At 46.5% G+C, this 14,180-nt stretch overlaps 1 protein-coding gene across 3 annotated transcripts in view; it reads right to left on the bottom strand.

Moving 5' to 3' along the window:
- Nucleotides 1-3,174: 3,174 nt before the first annotated feature.
- The window catches only part of AVPR2 (arginine vasopressin receptor 2), a 155,195-nt gene continuing 144,189 nt past the window's right edge, over nt 3,175-14,180 (bottom strand). For all 3 annotated transcript variants that reach the window (XM_069209430.1, XM_069209432.1, XM_069209431.1), the window contains exon 3: nt 3,175-8,952. In XM_069209430.1, coding sequence (XP_069065531.1) covers nt 8,750-8,952 — 203 coding nt within the window. In that variant the 3' untranslated portion in view covers nt 3,175-8,749. The remainder of the gene's footprint in view (nt 8,953-14,180) is intronic.

The raw sequence follows: 14,180 nt of genomic DNA, 5'->3' as shown, positions 1-14,180 counted from the left end.
TAATTTTATAGCGCTTACTACCACTGACATGGCATGGCATTGAAGCAATTTTTCAGCGCATAGCATGCTTCTCTGGAACCCAAAAGGATTAGTGGTAGATTAGTAAAGGGAAATATGAACTAATTTGGGTGGTGGACATGCTAGTCTGTTGCCTGGATTGAATAGACTAATGGAGGGATGGAAGAGGGAATTGTTTAGAAAGCGTTAATTGGGAGATCATAGTAGTAAAATGAGGTTTGGGATGAGTGAAAAGAGAGATGGGGGAGGGAAGAGTCTGTAGAAAGGGATTAGGGAGATCATAACATGAAACTTATTGGATGAGATTGGGGAAAGATGATGATCGAATCAGCTCTAGTAGGCATGTGTTCTTACAGAGCTAGCCCCATCCTCCGACAGATGCAGCACGAATATCTGTGTATGCAGTCACCTCCCAAGAAGGTGGCCATCTTTAGTCGGCTGTCGAGTGGTTGAACAGCAGATGTTAGGTACTATTTGGCCGGCAGCTGTGCAAATAGCAGATAGCCCTCTAATTACTGGGCAGTCATCTAAATGGCAGCGATTATGTACTATATACCCGTAAAGAGGCCCAGCCACTCATGAATGTACAGCCCTTGTTAAGTAATCAGTAACAATGATTTCTGGTCTTGTGCCAGGAGGTTGTGCAATATCCTTGCCCATTCATTGGCAGTCTGGGCACTCGGGCACCTCCTGCGCTCTCCTGAAGGCCTTTTGAGGCATGGTGCCACCTTGATGTGAGTGGGTATACTGTGGCGGCAGCTGCCTACCTTTGAGAGGAGGCTAGCTAGAGGCACAGTTAGAAAAGGAGAAGGGGCCCCTGGACAGTACATACAGAAGGGGCCCCTGGACAGTACATACAGAAGGGGCGGATCCAGGGGAATCTGACTCAGCCATAGATACAATACCAGCCCCCCCAACCCACGCAAAGGATGCACCAGTCATCAGTATTCTTCAATACAGATGTGCTGTGCCAGGTCTTCAATGTAAATACAAATCATTTGTTTCATTTCCTTTTTTTTGTTAAACGTTTTAAGGACTGGAGAAATAAAATTATTACCAATTATTTTTTTTATGCAGCCATTTTGTTTTTCTAGCGCACTTTGATAGATAGATAGATAGATAGATAGATTTTTTATTTGCTCATAACTTTGGCCCCAATCAACATATGTGTAGATAATTTGGCACTTGCTTAGCATATTCACCTGAGGGTCCAACAAGCCAATTTTCGTGCAGTTCTGTACAGTGAAAAAAGCTACCAGAGGGCAGACCAAAAAAGATGGATTTTCACATTTTAGAATCTGAAAGCTGAATTTTACTCAAAAAGCACACTTAGTTAGGATCAGAATTTACAAGCACAAAACCATAGAAATTCAGCTGTTATAGTGAGTTATTTCAAGTAAATAGAACTCGTGCCATAAGGGAGCTATAACTCACGCCTCCACCATTCACAGTTTTCAGGTCACTAATTTTCCTGCAGATGTTGCAATGACATTACTAATGATGTCACAGAAAATGCAATTACTGATGTAATATGTGAGGTAATTAGCAGTGCATGGAGAGGGTGCGAGTTATAGTTACCTAAGAGCGCAAGTTATAGGTACTTGAAGTAACTCACTATAACATCTGAATTTCTATGGCTTTGTGCGCGTAAATTTTGATCCTAACTATAACATCCCTTTAACCTTTGTTTTTTAAGTGAATATCTAAGGTTTTTTAAATGCCAATTCCTAACTATAATGTACTTGTAACCTTTCTTTTTTTCAGTTAAATTATATGTTTTTTTGACCCAGGCATGGGGTTTGCTACAGGGCCTGCTCTGCGGCCCAACCCCCATGCGTGCATCCAACCTCAGGCTGCGAACGGCCTTTGAGGGAAAAGCAAGGAGAAGGCAGAAAACCGGGGAAGAAAGCAAGGAGAAGGCAGTAAATATGAGGGAAAAGCAAGAAGGCACTCCAAAAAGGGGGGGGGGGAACGCAAGGTGAAAGCAGTAAGAACGAGGGAAAATCAAGACGACACATAACATAGGGAGAAAAAAGCAAGGAGAAACCAATGAGAACGAGGAAAAAGCAATGAGAAGGTACTCAAAAAAGTGGGGAAAACGCAAGGAGAAAGCAGTGAAAATTAGCTAAAAGCAAGGAACAGGCACACAAAAAAGGGTGAAAAGCAAAGAGTGGGCACACAAAAAAAGGGGTGAAAAAGCAAAGTGAAAGTAGTGAGAATGAGGATAAGTAAGGAGAAGGCAAACAAAATATGGGGGAAAGCAAGGAGAAAGGGATGAGAACGAGGGAAAAGCAATTAGAAACACTCAAAAAATGGTAAAAAAGCAAAGAGAAGGCAGTGAAAATGATGGAAAAGCAAGAAGAAGGCACACAAAATACTGAGAAAAAGCAAGGAGAAAGCAGTGAAAATTAGGGAAAAGCAAGGCATGGGTACACAAAAAATGGGTGAAAAGCAAGGAGAAGGCAGTGAAAATGAAGCAAAATCAAGGAAAGGGCACTCAAAAAATGGGTGAAATAACATGGTGAAAGCAGCTATAAGGAGGAAAAATCTATCTATCTATCTATCTATCTATCTATCTATCTATCTATCTATCTATCTATCTATCTATCAACATATATATGTATTTATTTGAATGATAACAGGAAATATAATCCCAAGGTCATAAATACTAGAACTGTGTCTATGCAAGAGAACCAGATTTCCATCGCATGAACCCTAGAACCCACCAGACGAAGGCTTGAAGCCATGGGTCAATGGGACACTGTGTGATGGTCCCAGGGCTGGGTTCTGGGCCAACAGAGCAGGAGTTGGGATTACAGTTCTAAACAGCATCCCGGGTTCTTCTATGTTGTCTGTAAGCCAAGGACCCACCTCAGAGTGGCTGGTCCTATGGACCTCGCTGGGATGATGGCAGAGCGGGCCTGTTCCCCCTCCTAAATGTAAAGCCCCTTCCGCCTGACTTACTGACATATTATGATAAACATCATCATTGTAATTACTATTACAGCCCTTTTATCGAAGCCCCGCAGTGTTGAGAGAAGAGTCGCGCCCTTTCTTAAAACATCATTAAGGTCATATTGCACACAGCACCTGTAGCTGTTCGTTAAACAAAAGCAAGGCAGAGGAAAGGATAAAAAACACACTGGGCACACTTGGTTTTCTACAAAATAAATATTCTTTTATTTAAATAAAAAAAGTATTTTTCTTAAAGGTTTTGTGTACTTGGCAAAGGTTAGAAGTTGAATCCATAATGCTGGGCTGAGCCCACAAACGCCCCTTGTATTTACATGGCTTTGGAAGGATGCTCGGATATCTTGGCGCACTTGGCCTGCACTACAGGAAATCTTGTTTGGTTGGAAATCTTGCCCTCTCCCTTCTGAGGGAGCTGCGCTGCTGCAGACCCCCACTCCTGCCTCACTGCGTGAGAGACCCTTCCATCTCCCAGTTGAACCTCCCAGTGCTTAATTTGAGCTGGTGGTTTCCGGTGCTCACCATTGTTACTTAATTGCCAGCACCAGCAATTATGACAGATGCCACATGGTGGCGCTGCCTGTGTAATTTAAAAAGAAGCAAAACAAAAGTTGTTTATTAGTTCAATATACAAATAAAACTAATACCTGTCACCCAAGCCATTCTTATGCCTTCGGGGGGCCTTGAAAAGTCTAATTTGTTGCACGTGTAGCAGTGTGATGGTTAGTAGTTGTGTAAGTACTCTCATTGGCAGTGGCAATGGGAGGTGCAAGCTGCAGGGGCCTCCTGACAAGGGCCCTGGGACTTATATATATATATTGTTTTACAAATTAAGTACTGGCTCCTCCTAATCTGGCACTTGTAAGAGACAGACGCATTGATAATGTAATCTGTCCGAGCAGAGATTGGAGGAACGACGCAACGTGTGCGCATGTGAGATGGGCCAGGGTTCTCTCAGCCCAATTAGGGAAGATTCCTCCATATTTGTTCCAATGTACATCTTTTGAAGAATAGCAAAACTGATGCCTTTCCTCCAGAAATCCATGTTGTTAACGAATGCACGGTGAAGCCCCATGAAAGTGCACGTGGCTGCAAGTGCTGAGCAGATACAAACAAACATACGGGCAAACAGGTGCGGTGAGGGTGACTGCGTGTGTGAGTGCACCGATATAGCGCATTGCACTGCTGGCCAGTCTCTAGGCGGTAGGAAGGGCTTTAAAGAGGGCATGTCTTAGTTTCCATCAGAACAGCAGAGGACTGGAGGTCTAGGGGGGGTCTGCAGGGGTCTCTAAGAGGTCTGGAGGGGTCTAGTGGAGGTCTAGAGATGTTCTAGCAGGGTCTCTTGGGAGTCTGTCAGTGATCTACTGAGGGTCTAGGAGGAGTCTTAGCAGAGGATCTAGTGGAGATGTGGTAGAGGTCTAGTGGGCATTCAGCAGAGGTCTAGCTGTGGTCTAGGATGTGGTCTAGTGGTAATCTAATAAGGTCTTAGTGGAGGTCTGACCGGGTCTAGTGTATGTTTAGTGGAGGTCGGGCAGGGGTCTAGGGGTCAGGGTGGATCTTGAAGAGGTTTAGCAGGAGTCTCGTGGGATGCAGTGGCAAACTAGTGGGGATCTACTGGGGTCTAGCAGAGCTCAAGTGTGGGGGGGGGAGGTCTAGTCGGGTTCCAGTGTGGCTCGAGCAGAATTTTAGGGGGGCTTCTAGTGGGGGTCCAGAATAAATTTGGCAGAGGTCTGACATAGGTTTAGCAGGGGTGCAGTGGTGGTCTAGCGTGGGTCTAGTCGGAGGTTTAGCAGAGAGGTGGTGAGGTCTCGTGGAATATAGTTAGTGTAAAGTGGGAATCTAGTGGAGCTGTAGCAGGAGACCATTGGGGTCTAATGAAGATCTGACAGAGGTCTGCAGGAGTCTAGCGGAGGCCTGGCAAAGGTCTAGTGGGAATGTCTGGTGGACATCTGACGAGGACTAGGAGCAGTCTATCAGGGGTCTATCAGGGGTCTGGTGGGCATATGACAAGGACAGAGGAGTCTATCAGAATCTATTGGGGTAAAGTGGAGGTCTGGTGGGATCTAACAGAGAGAGGTCTAATGGGGTTTTAATGAGGGTGTAGCAGGGGTTCTAGTGGTGCCTAGCGGAAGGATGTCTAATGGGGGATAGCAGAGAACCAGTGGGGACATAGTGAGGGTAAACAGAGGTTCCCTGCGGTCCGGTTGGAGTCTAGTGAGGGTGTAGCAGAGGTCTAAAGGAGGACTACTGGAAGTCTAGAGTCCTAGTAGAGTCTAGCAGATGACTAGTTGGGTATAGCATAGAGTGTGCTTATGGGGCTATACAAGGGATATAGTGGAAGTCTAGTAGGGGTCCAGCAAGATCTGTCGCAAGGTTTGAAGAATGTTTAGAGGAGTCTAGCAGTGGTCTAATGGGGGCCTACATAGAGTGTAGGATAGGTCAGGCCCGGGGTCTGGCAGGGGATCCAGTGCAGGTCTAGTGGGGTTTTGATGAATTCTGGTGGGGTCTAGTGGCAGTCTAGCACGGGCTTTAGATGGGGACCTGTAGAAGGTCTGGTGGAGGTTCGATGGAGTCTCATGTAGGTCTCGTGGAGGCCAAGGGTGGCTCTAACATTGGTCTGTCAGGGTCAAGCGGGACTCTGAATGAGGTTTAGCAGCGGTCGAGAAGGGGTATAGCATGGGATCTAGCGAGGGTCTTGCAGAGCACCAGTGGAGGTCCAGAGGGAACCTAGTTGAGGTTTAGTGGGAGTTTAGTGGAGGTTTAGAGGGGGTTTAATGGGGTCCAGTTGAGATCTAGCAGAGGTATAACAAAGGTCCAGAACGGATCTAGTGGGGTCCAGCAGAGGTTTGGTAGAAGTCTGACAGTAGTACTGGAGTCTAGCCAAGGTCTAGAGGGGTCTATCAGAGAAAGATCCAGTGGAGATGTAGGGGGGGGGCACTGGGTTCTGTGGGAAGGGGTCTAATGGGCTTGCAGCCAAGATCTGGTGGGGATATAGCAGAAGTCTAGCGAGATCTAGTTGGAAGGTCTAGTGGCGGTGTAATGGAACTCTTGCTGAGTCGAGTACGGGTTTAATTGGGGTCTAGCAGGGATCCAGCTGGAGTCTACGGAATTCTAAGGAGGTTTAGTAGTGGTACAGACGACACTTGCAGGGGTCTATTGGGGACATAGTGGAGATCTAGTGGGGGGTCTTGTGGTTATCTAGTAGAGTTCTACTAGAGGTCTAGTAGGGGTCTAGCAGGAGTCTAGAAAAAGCCCAAGGGGTTTAGTGGTGGTATAGCAGAGGTCTAGCAGGAGTCTATTTAGAGCATAGCGGATATCTAGCAGCGGGCTATTTAGGGCATATCGGTTATCTAGCTGGGGTCTTGTGGCGGTCCAGTGGAGGTCTCATAGAAGTCTAGTGGGGGTCTAGCGATGTCTAGCGGTGCTTGACTGGAGTCTAGGAAAAGCCCAAGTGGGTTTAGTGGTGGTATAGAAGAGGTCTATGAGGGGTCCAGTGGGGGCACAGTGGATATCTAATGGGGGTGTTGTAGAGTTCTAGTTGGGTATTGGAGGAGGTTCAATAGGGTCTAGCATTTGTCCTGCTGTGATTTAGTGAAGTCTAGCAAAGGTCTAGCAGAGAAAACTCAAGCAGGGGGGTTTAGCAGAAGATCTAGAGGAAACCAAGCAAAGGTATAGCAGAGGACTCAGGTAGGTCTTGGAAGGGATCTAGCAGAGATCTGGCAAGGGATCTAGCAGAAGTCTAGAGGGGTCTAGCAGGATCTAGAGGAGGTTCAGTAGAGGTCAAGTGCAGGTATAGTGAAGGATGAGTACATGATTCCACCCCAGAGCATAAAGAGGGCAGTCTGTGCACCTTTGGATAAATCAAGGAATGAATGCAGAATAGTCATTGGTGGAGTTTAAGGTGGGTTTGTAGTTGAAGGACAAGTCCTTTCTCCACACTGATGGTGATGATCGGGAGATTGACAATGGACCCAATGGTTGAGAAAATGTTCAAATCCAAGGAGGCTTTTGCCTCTAATGTCTCCAGTTCTCTTAGGTCCAGACCATTCTAACCCAGGCCTTGTAACAAGAGTCTGGAATATCACCTGTAGATCTAAGTTAGATAGAGACCCAAGTTAGATAGCTTTCCATGGATCTTTGTAATAGCTGATAATGCCAGTAAAGCTAGTAAACATCATTGGCTGGTAACAAAGCTGGTTGGGCAGTACAAATCCGAAATCCATTTGGACAGTCAATCGTATATAAGACAAGTTCTCTAAATCTTTACATTAGTCTGGGACTGACACGTCACTCCAAATGTCTTTCGTATCTGAGCTGGCATTGGTCCCCCCGAGAGCTTCATGGTGCCCCAGCTAACTTTGACCTCTGTTTTATCTTTATAATGATGCTGAGACCACCTCTCCCCATGGATGTCTCAGGTTACATCCATTGGTCGTGTTTCTTTATAAGCTTAGTTTAGGGTTTTTGTAAAGTGCTACTAACCACCCTTCTGTGTCCTCGCAGTGCACTGATGAGGGGATTCCTACAGCTGTGATCCCAGTTACTCATCCTTTTCTACTTATTGTAATGTTTGCTCTTTCTGGGGAATAATGATTATTTCAGGGCATTGAAAGAGAATTTCCTAATCGCTCTAGTGTCCGTGGATCTTCTGTCACATACTCCAAGCCTCCATTGCTCCACACAGGAACCTGGCCCACTTTTATCCATCATGGCACATCTCTGGGCTTTGAATCTGGAGGGCAGTGCACAAACGGGCAGGTGAGCAGCGCTTGGCAGTGAACACGTGTCTCAACTGCTGCTGCGCAAAGAGTTGACGCTGCAAATAAAATGTATACATCAAACTATGCTTGATTACAAGGCTTCAAGTATGCAGTGCCCACCTATCTGTCACAAAGTGGCTCAGTTCGTTATCTCTGTGGGAGGATCTTTGGCGAACAAATAAGCATCAGTGGTAGTGATTATGGTTACTTAACTTGTCAGCTGAGCACCCACAAGTATGGGATTTGCCCCACATGCTTGTATTAGAAACAGGTTATGTCCTCAGTGCCACACCTAGGCTAACAGCACATTTCTCTTTGGTTGTGTTCAGTGCCGGACAACAGGCTTGGTGGACAACTTTGACAAAAAATGTCCAGAACAGCAGTTGTCCTTCAATATCTTAAAGAGCAATCAATGTCCAAGAGTGGGAAAGGTGCCCCTTGGAGTTCATCAGACTCCATGTTGAAGATCAAAGTAAACCAAAGCTCAGAAGGTACACTCTGCACTGTGGGCCGCTGGTCTTCCATTCACAGCTGGGAAATGAATAAATTAAAAGACAGCAAAGACGAAGGTGCATGGCCTAATGCTCTACAAGATGTTTCACGTTGCAGCTTAAATACCTTCTTGTCGCAACGGTCTGTGATGACTCATGTCAGAGTTTGCAGTTCCTGTCCTTCTAAACCAAGTTCTTCAGGCAAAAGCAGACATATCAGTGTCAATTCTGAGGTCTTTGCAGTTCTTAGACACCAGCAATCCACTCCCTCAACACAGAAAGAGATGTCTGCAGCCCTGCCCTTCTGCCAGTAGACCTCACTTCCTGGAGTCTCACACCCAGTACCCAAGTTCTTCCAACTGTTGGATGCTTTTGGTCTCTCTCCTCAGTCTCTCAAAGGTTCTCCGGGCCCTGTTGAGATAAGTCTTATGCACATGTGTCTGCTGCTCTTCTGCAGAGGAGGACGGCTTACATCGGACGTCAATGTTCTCCGCATGTCCGTGTCTCTCCTCAGTACAGCGAGTCCTTCGGCACAGTGGAGCTGCCAGTGAAGCAGGTGTCCTCAGCGATGGAGTTTTTCCTGATGCCCCGGCGGACGTAGCAGAACATTCGGTGGAGGTCGTCAGAGACGCTGCTGCTGAAGGTGGTGTAGATCCACGGGTTGGTGCAACTGTTGAGGCTTGCAAGCATCATCAGGATGACAAAAACGGGACCTGTGGGAAGAGAAGGGAGAGATAAACATCACCCTGAGATGATCCAAGTCTAATGGGCACAACCCCTCATAAAGGGACTGGGCAAGAATATGTGCTGCAAAAACAAGGCTGGAAGAAGAGATTTCTACAGACATGGTTCCACTGTACCAAGTAACCAGAGGATAGATACTTTTTGTCTCAGCCTAAACTTTAGTAAGATAGACGTTTTCTATGGTACTCCAATTATATTGAAATCAAACCTATTTAATACATACTCTTGTCATAAGAAAAGAGTACAAGGGCCCAAGCCACAAAGGTAAAGTTAGACTTGGTCTAAGTTTAGACAAAAAGTCTCACATTGGTACTGTTCGGTACTCACAAAGGCAAATTATGAGTAGTATCTTTATGTCCGCACTCCGGCTGGACTCTCCGCACTCATGGTGGAATCTCCGCACTCATGGTGGAATCTCCGCACTCATGGTGGAATCTCCGCACTCATGGTGGAATCTCCGCACTCATGGTGGAATCTCCGCACTCCGGCTGGAATCTCCGCACTCATGGTGGAATCTCTGCAGTCTGAGCAGACATCCGCCTTGAGTGCGGAGATTCCAAACTGAGGCCCTCATTACATTCTTGGAGGTTCAGACCGCCATGCCGGCGGCGGCGGAGGAAAAGACCGCCACCGGCATGGCGGTCTGAACCACCATCCGCCACCGGCAGGCTACCGCTGACAGGCAGCATGACGATGGCGGATTACATTATCGGGACAGGGCAGAGCTGCCCTCCAGATAATGTACCCTGTTCCCCCAGGCTTTCCCTGGCGGGTTCCCCTGCCAGTGAAAGGCTGGCGGAAGGAGTGCTCCGGGGCCCTTCTGGAGGCTCCCCTGCACTGCCCCGTCGCACAGATCACTGCCCGATTTACAGGCAGTGATCTGCGCAACGGGTGCTGCTGCACCCGCCGCACCGAGGCATTGACGGCGGCTCCATGTGGAGCCGTCAGTAAAGTCCCGGCCCTGCATTCTGCTGGGCCGGCAGGTGGAAACATTGTTTCTGCCTGCCGGCCCAGCAGAATGTTTTTTATGTGGCCGGCTGGGTCTCAAGGGGGCTGGCAGTCTATAGAAAGACTGCCAGCAAGAACACGGCGGTGTTTACCGCAGTGTTCATAATGAGGGCCTGAGTGTGGAGAATCCACTCCGAGTGCGGAGATACTCCGCACTCGAGGAGGAGATTACGCCCTGGGTGCAGAGATTCCTCCCTGAGTGTGGACGTAAAGATACTACTCGTTACTACTTGTAACTTACCTTTGTGAGTACTGAAAGTCATAAACTTAGACTTTGGTTTAAGTTTACCTTTGTGAATTGGGCTCCAAGGCTTTAAAGTCCGACCACTTTGAGATACTGAAGTTGAAATCTGGGAGAGGGAAGTCCCTCTGTGTTCCCTCACCCACCCACATCTATTTTACTGAATGGTCTCTTATTTTAACTCACTCCCTCTGACGTTTCTCACTCATGACACAGCTCCTACACCCTAATTCCATCTGGAATCTAACTACGCCTGCCCCCACCATGCTCCTATTAGCCAACCTGGTCCACCTCCTCTCCTTATGCATATGTTTCTCAGTGGTCACTCTAGGTTTCTCCCTCCTCATCCTCCTCATACCCCAGACAAACTTCACCTCTAGTCACACATCAACAAAAGGAAATTGGGCCTGTCCTCATCCACTGTGAACCCTCTCACAATGAATGACTTTACCAGGACCTGTGTAAAAGGACTGCAGATGGGATTTCTCAGTAGACACTGCCTTCACAAGTGCCTTAGAACCTTCTGTGGCTCAACCATCCCATACAATAGCGTCAGATTCTTCATTAAAAACTACTTCATAGGGGAAAACTCATGCCTCTGGCCTCTACTTGTCTTTATGTTTTTGAGTGACTCCTCAGCAGTGAGAAAGGATAAAGTTTTGGCATTTCTGAAGGAGATTACAAATGAATCTTGGTGTTTAATTAAAAATAGCCAATTGAAAAGTTTTTATTAATCTATACACTTATCTGGATTCTTATGATCAATAAAAAATAGATGTTTGAAATGGATAAGGCAGAAGTATGTTTCTATCAATTTCTATCTTTTTATACATGCTTTGAAGTCATGGGTTTGGGAGGTTTCTTCTTTTGTTTACTGATTTTGTCTATTAGCACAATCTTGTGTTTTTCTATGGCCTTTATTCCAACTGGCCAGGCAGCAGCTTAAGGCTCTAATATTGTTTCTAATTATTTTCCTCATGTATTTAGTGTTTACAAAAATTTTCATCGACATTGTGCATGAACATCCCTTTTTTGCCTCCCCAGAGGTTCTCCTTGGTTGCTGCTGCACAGTGAAACACTGAGCAGCGTGTAAACAACAGCTCACGGCTACCCTCAGGGCAGCACATTCACCGTGATAGGGTGCACATTCCCTGTCTCCACCGGGTGCTCCTTCTATAAGTTCTGTTTATAGCTACTATAGCTTCTATAGTGCCTACACTAACCCTCACACGATCTGAGAGCACACACACCTATAGCTGCTCCCCTAAGATGATCCTCACTCCCGTATCTGAAGCAGCACACACACCTATAGCTTCTACTCAACAAGGTCCTCACTTTCAGACCAAGAGAGCATACTTACCTACCGTTTCTACCCCCAGAAGACCCTCGGTGCAAGGATACAAGAAAGCATACACAGTTACAGGTCCTAGCTAAGGAGATGCTCACTCTCAGACACGAAAGAGCAGCACATACCTGGAGCATCTATCCTAAGAAGATCCTCACTCCCAGATACTAGAGAGCAGCACATACCTGGAGCATCCACCCTAAGAAGATTCCCACTCCCAGATACTAGAGAGCAGCACATACCTGAAGCATCTACCCTAGGAAGATCCTCACTCCTAGATACAAGAGAGCAGCAGATACCTGGAGCATCTAACCTAAGATGATCCTCACTCCTGTATCTGATGCAGCACACACACCTAAAGCTTCTACTCAACAAGGTCCTCACTCTCAGACCAAGAGAGCATACTTACCTACCGTTTCTACCCTAAGAAGACCCTTGATGCAAGGATACAAGAAAGCATACACATTTACAGGTCATATCTAAGGAGATGCTCACTCTCAGACACCAGAGAGCAGCACATACCTGGAGCATCTACCCTAAGAAGATTCCCACTCCCAGATACTAGAGAGCAGCACATACCTGGAGCATCTACCTTAAGAACTTCCCCACTCCCTGATGCTAGAGAGCAGCACATACCTGGAGCATCTACCCTAAGAAGATCCCCACTCCCTGATACTAGAGAGCAGCACATACCTGGAGCATCTACCCTAAGAAGATCCTCACTCCCAGATACTAGAAAGCAGCACATACCTGGAGTATCTACCCTAAGAAGATTATCACTCCCTGTTAAGAGAAAGCAGCACATACCTGGGGCATCTACCCTAAGAAGATCCTCACTTTCAGATACTAGACAGCAGCACATACCTGAAGCATCTACCCTAAGAAGGTCCTCACTCCCAGATACTAGACAGCAGCACATACATGTAGCATCTACCCTAAGAAGATCCCCACTCCCAGATACGAGAGAGCAGCAGATACCTAGAGCATTTACCCTAAGAAGATCCCCACTCTTTGATACTAGAGAGCAGCACATACCTGGAGCATCTACCCTAAGAAGATCCTCACTCCCAGATACTAGAAAGCAGCACATACCTGGAGCATCTACCCTAAGAAGATCTTCACTCCCAGATACGAGAGAGCAGCACATACCTGGAGCATCTACACTAAGAAGATCCTCACTCCCGGATATGAGAGAGTAGCACATACCTGGAGTATTTACCCTAAGAAGATCCCTACTCCCTGATACTAGGGAGCAGCACATACCTGGAGCATCTACCCTAAGAAGATCCTCACTCCCAATACGAGAGAACAGCACATACGAGCATCTTACCCTAGGACGATCCTCACTCCCTGATACTAGAGAGCAGCACGTACCTGGAGCATCTACCCTAAGAAGATCCTCACTCCCAGATACCAGAGAGAAGCACATTCCTGGAACATCTACCCTAAGAAGATACTCACTCCCTCATACTAGAGAGCAGCACATACCTGCAGCATCTGTCCTAAGAAGGTCCTCACTCCCAGATACTAGAGAGCAGCACATACCTGGAGCATCTACCCTAGGAACATCCTCACTCCCAGATACGAGAGATATAAAGCTGGGCTCGTCGAGATAACCGGCCTCATGTTGATTTAGAAATATATTGGAAACACAAAAATGTGCAAAAAGTTTGAGCTTTAGTTGACACCGGGGCGGAGGCCTCTTTGATTTATGGAAACCCTAGGAAGTTTAACGGACCACATTATACCATCACAGGGTTGGGGGAAAGGCAAACCCCTGCTGTGCAAACTACAGTACCAAGGAAAATAAGGAGAACGCCAAAAAGAGACTATACTGTGCTGATTGTGCCTCTTTAGGAATACATACTGGGAATTGACATTTTGAAAGGAATAACTTTGTATCTGGATTTTGGTTGTTATCAATTTGGAACAAAAAGATACATTTCAGTGGTGGCTATGAGAGTGTGTCGTCTAAAAATTCCCCTAGTGAAGGTGCCCCTGGCAACCAAAGTAATTCATTTGAAATAGTACTGTATTCCAGGAGGGCATGATGAAATAAGTGCAACTATAAATGACATGATTGAGGCTGGTGTAATAGCTCCAACTACTACTGAATGGAAAAATCCACTCTGGCTGGTCAAATGACCTGACGGGCGCCACAGAATGACAATTGATTACCACAAGCTGAATAAACATACACCCCCTTTGACAGCCGCGGTCCCAGACACCATCACTTTGATTGAACGAATACAGAAACATACACGGACATGGTATGCCACTATCGACATCGCCAATGCGTTCATCTCTATACCCTTGGCACCAGAATGTCCGGCACAATTCTCCTTTTTACACGGTGGTAGACAGTTTTGTATGTTATCTTTGCCAATGGGGTACATACATAGACCCACTATCAGTCACCCGCTGGTGGCAGAGCACCTGGATGAAGTATATGTCATTCTAGGTGTGCAATTGACCCATTACATTGATGATGTGATGATTCAGGGGGAGACAGAAGAACAGGTGCAGATTCAGTTGTAGAGAGTAGTGGAACTCTTGCAGAGTAAGGGGTGGATGATTAACACAGATAAGACTCAAGGACCATC

This window comes from Pleurodeles waltl, chromosome 10, assembly GCF_031143425.1.
Source record: "Pleurodeles waltl isolate 20211129_DDA chromosome 10, aPleWal1.hap1.20221129, whole genome shotgun sequence".
Classification (NCBI taxonomy): Eukaryota; Metazoa; Chordata; class Amphibia; order Caudata; family Salamandridae; genus Pleurodeles; species Pleurodeles waltl.
The sequence above is the reverse complement of the archived record's forward strand: the minus strand, read 5'-3'. Positions and strand labels throughout refer to the sequence as shown.